The sequence below is a fragment of the Pleurodeles waltl genome, chromosome 2_1 (assembly GCF_031143425.1).
Source record: "Pleurodeles waltl isolate 20211129_DDA chromosome 2_1, aPleWal1.hap1.20221129, whole genome shotgun sequence".
NCBI lineage: Eukaryota > Metazoa > Chordata > Amphibia > Caudata > Salamandridae > Pleurodeles > Pleurodeles waltl.
This window is the reverse complement of record NC_090438.1, coordinates 379,533,510-379,545,749: the sequence shown is the minus strand read 5'-3', so window position 1 is coordinate 379,545,749 and position 12,240 is coordinate 379,533,510. Positions and strand designations below refer to the sequence as shown.

At 48.9% G+C, this 12,240-nt stretch overlaps 1 protein-coding gene across 7 annotated transcripts in view; it reads left to right on the top strand.

The window, feature by feature from the left end:
• BCORL1 (BCL6 corepressor like 1) overlaps positions 1-11,988 on the top strand; it is an 860,657-nt gene extending 848,669 nt beyond the window's left edge. For all 7 annotated transcript variants that reach the window (XM_069212828.1, XM_069212837.1, XM_069212844.1 and 4 more), the window contains one exon: positions 9,698-11,988. In XM_069212828.1, the coding sequence (XP_069068929.1) occupies positions 9,698-9,962 (265 nt within the window). In that variant the 3' untranslated portion in view covers positions 9,963-11,988. The remainder of the gene's footprint in view (positions 1-9,697) is intronic.
• Positions 11,989-12,240: the final 252 nt, after the last annotated feature.

Below are 12,240 nucleotides of genomic sequence, written 5' to 3'. Positions count from 1 at the left end.
CACCCCGTCCGTCCACCGACAAGAGGAGGGAAAAGGAGCATCAGCGTTCCAGGCCTCTGTCCTCGGAGCCTGCGTCTGGGTCGGCCCTGCACCTCTCCGAGTTACCGGGAACCGGAACGGCCCCTGCCCAACTCAGAGTTTTATGTGGCCATGCGCCTCATCTTTGGACAGTCTGACTCCGCTGGAGTGCCTTTGGGCCCTGCAAGGTCAATAGGAGCCCCCTTGGGTTCCACAGCTTCGGCCTTGGCTCCAGGGGGTACCCATGGATCCATTCCTGGATCCGAACCAGTATCAATCGTACCCCCTCGACCTTCCCTGAAGCTGGTTCTGATGACGATGCTCCCATCGCTGCCTGTGCCCCCGGGTGACGACCCCCTCCTCATTGCTGACCGGCGTTGCACGACTCTGACAAGGGCCTTTCTGCCTATGTCAGATCCTGACCTTTCTTTTTATGGGTTGGGATATGGTGAGGAATGGGAGAGATCGCTAGACCATTTAGAATACCAGCAACAGACTGGGGTACGAACCTGAGTGAAGCCAGTGGTCTGAGTACTTCCCCTGACACTGGCATGCTTTCTCCCCTCTACTGTGGCTATGGAGGAGGTCCTATTTCATGGTGGTGCGAAGAGTGGCTAAGGTCCTTGGCCTCGAGTTGCCTTTGGTGGCAGACAAGATTAACCTCCTGACAGAGGTGCTTCAGCCCGGGGTTTCATCCTCTGAACCCATATTGGCCTTCAATAAAGCCCTCACCAATGTCCTGCTTGGGTACCTGGTCCAAACCTCAGCACGGGGTTCCTCTGAACAGGACTATTGCATGCCGCCAGCGACCTGCTCCATTTCACCCAGCGTTCCTGATGCAACATCCCTCCCAAGAGAGCTTTGTTATCCAAGCCTCTACACCCTAGGGCGCAATCCTTTCTGCACCCCCGGATAGGGAATGCAAGAGGCTCGACCATCTTGGGAAGATGTTTTCTTCCTACAGCATGGCGTTGCCGTCCCTGAACACCGCATGCCTTTAGGCCGTTACTCCACACGCTGTGGGATACAGTTGCACAAGTGCTGCCACAGGTCCTGGAGGAGGCCCAGGCTGTACACTATGCAGGAAAGTACCCTCTTTTTGGCGTGGTTACCCCCACTATTTGCCTGCTACCAGTGTGTTTAGACTGTTTTCACTGGGATCCTTCTAACCAGGACCCTAGTGGCTGTGCTCTCTCCCTCTAAATATGGTTGCGGAGTATTTTTGTGCACTCCACAATTGGCATACTGGTGCCCTCTTATAAGCCCCTAGTATATGGTACTTAGGTTCCCAGGGCATTGGGGCACCAGGGGTTCCCCATGGGCTGCAGCATGCATTGTGCCACACATGGGAGCCCATGCAAAACATGTCTGCAGGCCTGCCATTGCATCCTGCACGCAAAGGTGCATGCACCCTTTGACCACATGTTACTGTAAGTCACCCCTATGGTAGGCCCTTCTAGCCCAGAGGGCAGGGTGCAGGTCCTTGTGTGTGAGGACACCCCTGCATAAGCTGGTGCCCCTACGAACTCCAGTTCCATTGCACTGGCCTTTCTAAGTGTGGAAAGTCATTTTACCCGTGTACTGGACACAAGTCACTACCTGTGTCCAGTTACATAATGGTAACTCCGAGTCTGGGCATGTTCGGTATCAAACATGTTGGAATCCTACCCCAATACTGTTGGCAGTATTGGTTGCATGATTCCATGCACTCTGGGTGCTCTCTAGAGGACCCTCCCAGCATTGCTCCTCCCAGCCTTCTAGGGTACCCCTCAGACAGGTTTCTGACCTCCTGCTGCTTGATGAGCACAAGCAGGGGAAGGCAGAACAAAGCCTTTCCTGTGGGAATGGGAGGCAACACCCTCTCCCTTGGAAATAGGTGTTGCAAGGCTTGGTATGGTTAGCCTCCCCAAGCCACCGGTGTGCTTTAAAGGGCACATGTGGTGCCCTTCTTTCATAAACAGGTTTGCACCAGCCCAGAGACCCCTGGTCCCTGCTCTGGCGCAAAACTGGGCAAATGAAAGGGGAGTGGTGCTCAGAGCTCCTCCAGATGGCTACTCGATTCTCCCATTTTGAAACCAAGATGTGCAGAGGCCCCTGGGAGCATCTGAGTGGCCATGTCAAGTAGGTGACGTCATAAACCCCTCCTGATAGGTGGTCACCTTCCAAAGTGACCAAATCCCCTTTTAGGACTCCTTTGAGGGTAGGCTCCAGATTTGACTTCTAGCCACTACGACCGCAACTGGACTCTTCAGGAACTAACAAGACTGCAACTCCGGTCACGACTTCGCTTTGCAACATTGTTTTTACGGCTCCTTCCAGCAACTGCAACATTTCCCTGGCTGTGCATCCTCTCGAGTCGGCTAGACTTCAGCCTGCACTAAGAAGCAAGAAGTAATTTTCCTTGGAGTGAAGGAGTCACTCCCCTGTATCTGCAGGCACCTATAACAACGACGTCCGGCTGCGTGGATCTGATCTGCTCTGGAACTGCACAGATCCTGCATCACAGCTGGTGGTCTGGAGTGGTCCCCTTGGTCCTCTCTGCCTGCTGTCAAACGTGGGAGATGGTAAGCCCTTGCCTCTCCTTGCATGACAGAACCCCTGTGCACCGCAACTCTTACAGCTATCAAGGCTTGTTCTCTCCTGCTCCAAAGTATCTTCAGTCTGCGAGTATCTTCAGTCTCTGAGTAGCACAGTCTCCTCACTGCTGCTCCAGGGACTCCTTTGGTGTGCTGACTGGGCCTCACTATGACTTACTGTGCCTGCTGCCAGTGGGTTGCTTCTAGGAGCTGCGAATGCTTCTGTTGGCTCTCACAACTGCTAAGGGTCACTCCGGACTCCCCTCCAAGGGTCGAGTCCCCTGGGCCTTGCAGGTCCTCTTAAGCCTTGCAACTTTTCCTTTGCTCCTCTTGCGTTTGTCAAGGTTTGTTGGTAGTGCTCCTACACTACTGACTGACCATCTGCAACCCGACAACAGACATGGGACACCATCTGCACTGTACCAAGGACTGCTCTTCAGCTCCTGGGCTCCACAGCTGGTCTTCTACTTTCCCCATTGACCTGGTTCGTCATCCACTGAAGGGTGGGTAGTAGCTCCTGCCCCCACTGGACACTCCATTGTGGACTGGACTCTCCATTGTGGACTGGACTCTGTCCCCTTCTTCGGCAGGTCCTTTCCTATCAGAATCCACCGATGGTTTCTTCTAGACTGGTCCTGTTCTTGCACAAACCCTTTTCTAATTCCTCCTGTTAGTCTTTGGGAAGACCATGTACTTACCGCTGCTCTCCTGGTTGCTGGGGGTCACTCAGGTACTCACCTCTTGGGGTTCCTAGTTCTTCCAGCTCCCCTCCAACATCTCCACAACCTTGGGTGGAGGACCTCACTTTGCATTCCTCTTTCTTAGTATATAGTTTGGCCCTCCCCTATAACCCTTACTAATTTCACTAAGTATTCCCAATGCTTGTTGTTTCTATGCTAATTGCTGATTGCTATGGTGTATATAACTAGTGTTTACTTACCTCCAGTTGGGGTGGACAGCCTATAAGTAATCTAGTGTTGTGTTACTATAATAAAGTACCTCTATTTTTGTAACACTGTGTGGTTCTTTCATGTGTGACAAGTTGCTGTGTGACTATAGTGGTTTTGCATAAGCTTTACATGTCTTGTAGATAAGTTCTGGCTGCTCATCCACAGCTACCTCTAGAGAGCCCTGGCTTCCTAGACACTGTCTTCATTCACTAATAGGGGTTTCCTGGACCTGGTATAAGGTGCCAACACCATAGGTATCCACCACACACCAGGCCAGCTTCCTACATTCTCTCAAGCAGTTGCTTATTGGAGAGATGCATCAAAGCCCACAATCAGATGTGGACTAGGCATGACCTTCTCACTGGGAAGAGTGGTTGCATCAACGGTGGCCTGAGGCGCCACACCTTATTGAGGACATCTGCCTTTTTGTGGGATGTCCAAGCCAATCTTCTGGACATGCCCTTTGATGGCATCCGTCTTTTAGGAGACAAAGCAAACCCTGTTCTTGAGTGCTTCAAGAATTCTCGTGCTATGGCCAGGTCCTTGGGTCTCACTGTGGCCCCTCATCCACCCCAGTCTGCTTTTCGCCCCTTTCGTGGCTGCGGAAGGGGCGTCCCACTACATCTGTTCCCCTCCCGCCATTATGCTACACGTGCTGCCCAGCCTCTGCATAGCTGGGGACGTGGGATCCCCTATCCTTGTGGATCAGGGAGCCAGCGGTCCATTCCATCCCTCCCCCACCAGGGACCAGTTGGAGGCAAGATTCACCTGCTCTGCCGGCAGTCCATCACGTCAGACAGGTGAGTTTTGCAGATAGTCCAATAGGGCTACTCCCTCTCCTTCGAGATTACCCCTCAATCCATGCAACTGTTTTATGATCGGAGAATCACCTGGCACTTCTCCACAAGAAGGTTAGGGCTCTTTTGGCCAAGGGAGCCATAATGAGGGTCCTTGTGCCAGAAGTAGATAGTGGTTGTTATTCCTTCTAATTTCTGGTACCCAAAAAGGGCAAGGACCTCCGTCCTATCCAAGACCTTAGGTCCCTCAAACTCTTGCTCAAGAAAGAGAAGTTCAGAATGCTCACTCCGGCTCGGGTTGTATCTGCCCCTGACCCAGAAGACTGGATGGTAGCTTTGGACTTACAGGACGCTTACTGCCTGCAGACTTTACTTGCGGTTCATGGTAGGCCACAAGCACTTTCAGTTCACTGTGCTCCCCTTTGGCCTTACCAGCGCCCCGTGGGTGTTCACCAAGGTGATGGCGGTGGTCACAGCTCATCTGCGTTAATCAGGGGTTTCTGTCTTCCCTTATCTCTACAACTGGTTGTTGAAGGCGGGCTCGCTCCAGGCTGTCATCTCCCACTTCCAGACTACGGCGAACCTCCTGCGTTCGCTGGGGTTCACTATAAACGTACTGAAGTCACACCTTACTTTCTCTCAGATGCTCCCTTTCATTGGAGATGCGCTTGTGCAATTTAGGGCTTATCCTCCTAAACGTCAAGTCCAGAATATTCAGGTTTTGATACCAATGTTTCAGCCTCTATCTTGGATTTCAGTGAGAATCACTCTGAGACTGCTGGGCCTAATGGCCACCTGCATCTTGCTGGTGACACATGCCAGATGGCATATTCGGGCTTTGCAGTGGGACCTGAAGCTCCAGTGTGGGCAGCATCAGGGGAATCTCTCCGACATGGTTCAGATCTCTTAGGGAACTGTGTGAGATCTGCAGTAGTAGCTAACAAACCGCAATTGGGTCAGAGGCAGATCCCTCTCCCTTCCTCAACCAGATCTAACAGTAGTGACAGATGCATCACTCCTGGGATGGGGCTGCTGTAGGAGGCTGGCTCAGTATATGGTGTACACCTAGAGGTGAGCCACCCTGTACTGAGTTCAGGCAACCCTTAATGAGGCAGCTATACATAACCAGAGCTCTCATAGCGGTAGCTGTGGAGAGCAGCTAAGGCTTATCCAGGAGGATGTAAAGCGGTTGCAAATACTACACAGGTCAGTCAGTGAAGTATACACAGGCAAGAACACACCAGTGTTAATTTTTATTTTTATTTTTATGTAATACTTATTATAACACACACTCTAGAACTAACTTTGGTATATCTCCTAACCAGAGATATGGTCATACAAGAATATACTTACCAACAGGTAAGTAAAGGCATAAAATAACATGGGCCCCTATGGAGGGAGGGCAGCAAACCATATACTAAAAAAATATAATACGAAACTCACTTTAGCCCACACTACCACCCAAGTATCCTTAGGACGGAGGAAGTACTAAAACCCCAAAGGTAAGTAGATGGGATTCCCCGGGTGCAGAGTAGAAATCTCGGATCAGTGTCTATAGGCTGACATGTGGAAGTAGCGGTTGGAGTTTTCGCATTTCAGGAACCTTCCCAGAGGGCCCTGAGGAAACCCGTTGGGACAAGGGAGGTTGGATACTGCCCCCACCTATGGATACCCGGAACAGTGTAGTGCCTACACTGGAAGCCGAGGTGCATTGGGGTTAGGTTGTGTTAGAACCTTCTGCTGAAGTCAACAGGGATCTCGGTTCTAAAGCTGCTGTCGCGACCCGTGGACCAGGTCAATTGAACCCAGGCATGGATTCCAGAAGAAAAGGACCTAAGGAGAGAGGGGACAGAGTCCAAACCACCCAGAAGGGCCCAGGTGGCTTAGGAGGGCTACGCACACCCTTCCTGTTGATGCTTCCTGAAGAACGGTGAGCAAGAAGTGCAGCTGTGGAGTCCAGGAGATAAGGGAAGATCCAAGGAGTCACCCACGAGCTTTCCCAAGCCGGTCATGGAATTGAAGAGGGGTCAGTGGTCAGCGGGTACACCAACAAGCCTATACAAATGTAGAAAAGCCTTGCACGGAGTTTGCAGGACTTGTGGGTACCAGCAAGGTCCACGTAACCCAAACTTGGCGGGGAGGTCAGGGCCAGCCCACAGCAAGCAGGAGAGCCAGCAGACACCATTGGAGCCCCTGGCCGGACCCTCTGGCAACAGGCACAGGAAGTCATAGGGAGGCCTCGGCAGCACAGCAAAGAGGGATACCCATGTCGCAGGAGTTGCAGAGAGGACATCATTCTTGGAGCTGGAGAGTGCTGGAGGCTGGGGCGTCTTGGAGATAGGAGGTCATTGGACTGGAGAGCCAACAAGCCCTAGGAACGACAAGCAGATGCAGTGGACATGGGTTCCAGCCAAGCAGCTCCTGTGAGGGACCATAAACTTCCCAGTTGAAAGGAAGATAGGTCAGACCTCTGGAGAGGCACAGAACTACCACATATATTGCAGAGCCTTGGAGAGTCCATGGGACAGCAGGATCCACAAGCTGGTCATCGTTGTTGAGTTGCCTGCGGATGCGGGGGAGTGACTCATCCACTCCAAGGGAGATTCCTTCTTGCTTTCCGAAGTGCAGGCAGAGTCCCAGTGTCTCCAGAGGATCCATGGCCATGGTATTGCAGAAGTGTCTGTAGAACTTAGAAACAAATTTGCAGGAGGACCCCTCCTACTGGTTACCTGTTTGCTTCTGGTACCAGCATAGAACAGCAGCGGTTCCAGGATGCAGGTTGCAGAAATGTCTTGCAGAGGGGACTTACAGTGGTTCCCGAAGTCTTGCAGGCGCATCTAGGGTCCAACCTTCAGGGGAGCCCTTAAATAACCCAGGAAGGGGGTTAGACACTTACTGCAGTGACCTTCCTTTCAGAGGGGGTCAGGGACGCCACCCAGCTGGACTGACCAGTCAGATGCTCCCAGGGCCCTCTGCTCATCCTTTCTCCAAGATGGCAGAATCAAGTGGTCACCTGGCAGAGCGTTGTGTACCTCCCTAGGGGAGGAGCTGGACAGGGGGATGGTCACACCCCTATCCTTTATGTAGTTTTGTGCCAGAGTGGGAGCCGGGGATTCGTGCACTGGTGCAACCCATTTTATGCAAGGAGGGCATCAAATGTGCCTTTCAAAGCATTCTGGTGGTGCTCAGAGGCACCCCCACCCCAGCCCAGAGATACCTATTTCTAAAGTGGAGGTGGTCACACCTCTATCTTACAGGAAATCATTTGTTCTGCCTTCCCCTACCCGAGTTAACCTCAGCAGCAGGAGGGCAGAACAGTGTCTGGGGTCGGCAGCAGCATAGGCTGGCATGCAAACATTACAAGGCTGTCCAGGCAGACTTCGGGGGATCCCCAAAGGAACCCCCAGAGTACACAATCATGCTACTTTCACTGAAATCATTGTAGGTGTATGATTCCAACACGTGTGATACTAAATATGCCTATGTTTGGTGAAGCCATTATGTAGTTGGACAACTCGTGTTGACCAGAAGCCACTCCATACCTTAAAATGGCTTCCCGCACTTAGAAAGGCCAGGAAACGGAGTCTGGGGTTTGTAGGGGCACCTCTGCTCATGCCCGACACTTAGAAACATGCACCCTACCCTTGAGCTAAAGGACCTACCTTAGAGTTTACTTACAGGGTCGTAGTGCAGTAACTATGATATAAGTCAACCCTTAAATCTAGAGTGAAAGGTGCATGCACTATTTCACACGTGCTGCAAAAGTCACAGTTTGCATGGGCCCCCATGGGTGGCATTATACATGCTGAAGCCCATGGGGGACCCCTGGCGTACAAATACCCTGGCTACCGAAGTACCAAATTGTGGGGTGTAAAAGTTACCAAATTTAGGGAAGAGAACACTGACACGGGGGTCCTGGTTAGCAGGATCCCAGTGTACTACAGTCTAAACATACTGACACCAGGCAAAACGTGGGGTTAGCTATGCCAGAAAATTGACATTCCTGATGTGTGCACCTTTTGAGCCTCTCCACAATTTTCTTCTAAGGCTTCTCACTTTGAAGACAGCCTTCCGTATGGCGATTACATCTGCCGGCAGGGTGAGTGAGCTGTAGGCATTATCATCTTGCTGTACCTTTCCATCTATCCTGGCAAAGAAGGTGCCTCGCACTAGGGCCTCCTTTCTGCCAAAAGTGGTTATGCCCTTTCATGTCGGCCAATCCATCACCTTGCCTACATTTTACACCCCCACATCCTTCTAAGGAAGAGGAGAGACTCCACTGCCTGGACCCAAAACGAACGTCACCATTCTACCTTGATCGTACCAAAGCGTTCCGGGTGAATGATCAACTCTTTGTTGGTTATGTGGGTGCGAGAAAGTGCTGGCAGTGCAGAAGAGAACCATTTCCAGATAGGTTGTACTATACATTAAAATATGCTACGCATTGGCTAGGAAGCAACCCCCTGAGCACTTGCGTACTCATTCTACCAGAGCTAAAGCTGCAACCACTGCCTTAGAATGCGGAGTTCCAGTCCTGGACATCTGTCATGTGGCAGCGAGGGCAACCCTGCACACATTTACCAAATACTACCTCCTGGACAGTCAGGTCCGTAGGGACGGGCACTTTGCCTTTTCGGTCCTGCAGGATTTTATGGTGTGTTCTTGGTTCGCAGGACCACCTCCGGGGATGGTATCGCTTGTGTATCTATTCTAAGATAAAAAATCTGCAACTAAATGTCTCTATCGGATGGAGAAGTTACTTACCTTCGGTAGTGTCTTATCTGGTAGAGACCATATCTAGTTGATTCCTTACTGAACAACCTATCCTCCACCAGTGGTCGGTGTTTGTGGCTCTGCGCTTCTGGCTTGGAAAGTTGAGAAAAGAAACTGATTTCAGCGCGCCAGTGTGGTGCCTATATGGGACCCATGATGTAACATCTGGTGCAGACGCTACTGAAAGCGGAGCCAGTTAATTCCACCTAACCGCACGCAGGGGTACTGCTCGAGAAAAATCTCTGGATCCAGACTGACGCCTGGGATAAATTCTAAGGTAAGGAATCTACAACTAGATATTGTCTTTACAAGATAAGGTTTTACCAAAGGTAAAGTAACTTTTCCTTTTGCGTTATCACCTGGAGCCTCATACTTATATGCAAAGCAAGAATTTAGCATGAAAAATTGTAATATTGAGCATTTCAGGTGCATGCCCTCTCCCCGAACACGCAGATTAGAGGAACTGTTTTAAAAAAAAAAAAAAAAAATACCCAAATCAGGAAATGACAGGAGATGCCATAGCATTGTTATTTCTGAATTTGCATTTGTCCTTAAATAAATATCTTCTTAATTTTCCTAACAGGTCCAGCAACTGGTTCCTACTTTCTGATGTGCTCAAGAGACTGAAGCTTTCATCTCGAATATTCCAAGCCCGTTTCCCGCACTTTGAAGTTGCCAGTTTGCAGAAGAAAGAGTTCCACAGACAGGTCTCCACAAGCCAGTTGTTAGCTGAAAGCGCTGAGCAGTGGACCCAAGATGATGGAGAGACTTTGGAGCTTGTGAGATATGAACCTGAGCTGATGAAACTTCTGGGATCCTCAGTAGAATTTCAGGCAGCAAGCAGCTGACAAGGATAATTAACTCAAGCTCAGGGCCAGCTGCAGCTGATCGCAACATGAGGCAATAAAATGAACTATTCGGGAGCAGCCTACAAACACCAGCATTGGTGACTGGAGTCTTTTGGTTATTTAGTTATTTTCTCCATCTGTTAACATTCGAATGTTATAACTGGTGAAGATAAAAAGAGACACTAGCACTACTCTTTATATTTGAGGTCATCTGAAGAGTTTTGCAATACAGGCTGCATTGTAAGGAATTGCTGGAATCACCCCCTCAGCTTCTGTGTTTCAACAACTCTCATTGGAGGTCTGTAATGAAATCTGGGAGAAAGAACAGAAGCAAAACTGTTAGATTCCTTACTCTCCTATCTGTGTTTCCCGTTGGTTCATGGTTGCATGGTGGATCCCTTGTAAGAAGGATCTGATTGTGCTGGCCAGAACCAGAGTTCGAGTCCATAGATGGTGAATCTTCCAACAGTCACTGGGTCAGACAGATTCAAAAATATGTGCGATGGGTTTGTAGCACTCACTCTCGCTGTCTTGTTTCTTCCTGAAAGCTTCCACCAAACAAAACCAACAGTGGTTCCTTTTTCTTCATACATTCTTAATGTTATGTGTAGAAATAATGAGATTTGATTTGAGGAGGTACAGTGTCTACTCTGTATGTTGCCAACAGACACCTTGCAGAGTCAGATTGATCAGCAAAGTGGAGGCATAGGCAATAGTTGACTTATTTTGTCCATGACCCATTTTAAATCTTATTCTGCGAGGTCACATGTCAAGAGTAATGCTAATTGAAAAATTATGAAAAAGGACCAAGCCTTTTTCATGTGTATAAAGGTATTTAAGTTAGGTGATACAGCTGTAGAGAGTTCGAGTGTCTGTACAGGCTGGATATCCAGACCATTGAATTATTAGGTCTCTGTACGTGCTGTGATGGCCATAGCTTTTCTTTTTTCTTGAAAGTTTTGCTTGTGGATACTATTAGAAAGTGCCTATGAATCTGAAAATCCCAGATAATACCTTATGAGTTAATTTGGTCAGACAGGGTGACTGCTTCATACTTATGTTAGTAATATCTCGTGCATTTATTTTATCTGGTGCAAAACCACGCTAGCTGCACCGTTTGCCACCCAACCAGTTGCCTTCCAGATTTATTTGTTTACACGCGGTGGATCAAAAGGAAGAACAGAGGACTGATATTGTTTAAAATCAGCATTGGCAACCTTGCAGATGGGATTCTGGACTTTACCACATCAGCCTCTGTGAGAGCAGCTCCTCAGCCTCCTAAATGTTTTAGTATCGGGACAAAATTCACCTGAGAGACAGAGGGAAATGAAACATTGGCTTGAGGTACTCTTGATGCATTAGAACCTTGGAATCAGTACTGCGGGTTTATGCGCTGAACAATAAATGTCCAGTTACCCAAATAGGTAGAAAAGATAGGTGTTAAGTGGGGAAAAAGAGGGGCTAATGTCCTTGAAAAAACCTTGTTACAGAAAAAAAGTGAATACTGCAATTATTCTAGTTCTCTGTGAAGAGATGACTATTGCTAACTCTAGCACCTTGTATTCCAGGAGTCAGTTTATGTAGTCTTCCTGGAGTCGTGACAAATTGTTAAATACATACCTTCTAGAAGAAAGTCCTGAAATACCAGGAAGTGCAGACTTTTCAAACATGAACACTAAACTGCATCTTTTTGCAAACCTTAAAGCAGTAACTGCAAGAAAGGGGTGACAAGACAGGGGTGTCCCTCCCTCTACCTCTCTCCCAACACCACCTTCTCTACTACACTTCTTACTTTTATAGTAAATGCTATTTTTAAAGCCATTCTAACAGCGAGAGTGCGAGCTAACTACACAAGTATAATGAAAAATGAACCCTTGTTAAAAGGCAAATAGCAATGTGTCGTGTGGCGCAAACAGACGGCACTTTAACTTGTTTTGAACTGAGATTTGTTTTTTATCATTATTGTAAATGGTACAGTTTTATTGTACGGGTGCTAAAAAGAAATAGTTTAAAGGTTTGGACAATCCATTGTTCTCAAGTATCCTTCACAATGGCATTTTGGGGTTGTGCTGGTATATATTTGTTTTCTTCTTGCCTACCCCTTATTTATGTTGTATGTGTGTGTGTGAGCGCGTGCGTGACAGTGGGTGGGCGTGTCTGTGTGTTAGTGTGTGTCCTTGGCAATATAGCCAGTTTTGAGATGGCTTCTCTCAGATCATTTAAAGCTTTCCTGTTTTAAACAGAAGTTCCCAAATTGTGTTTCTGCTGGGCCAGACTG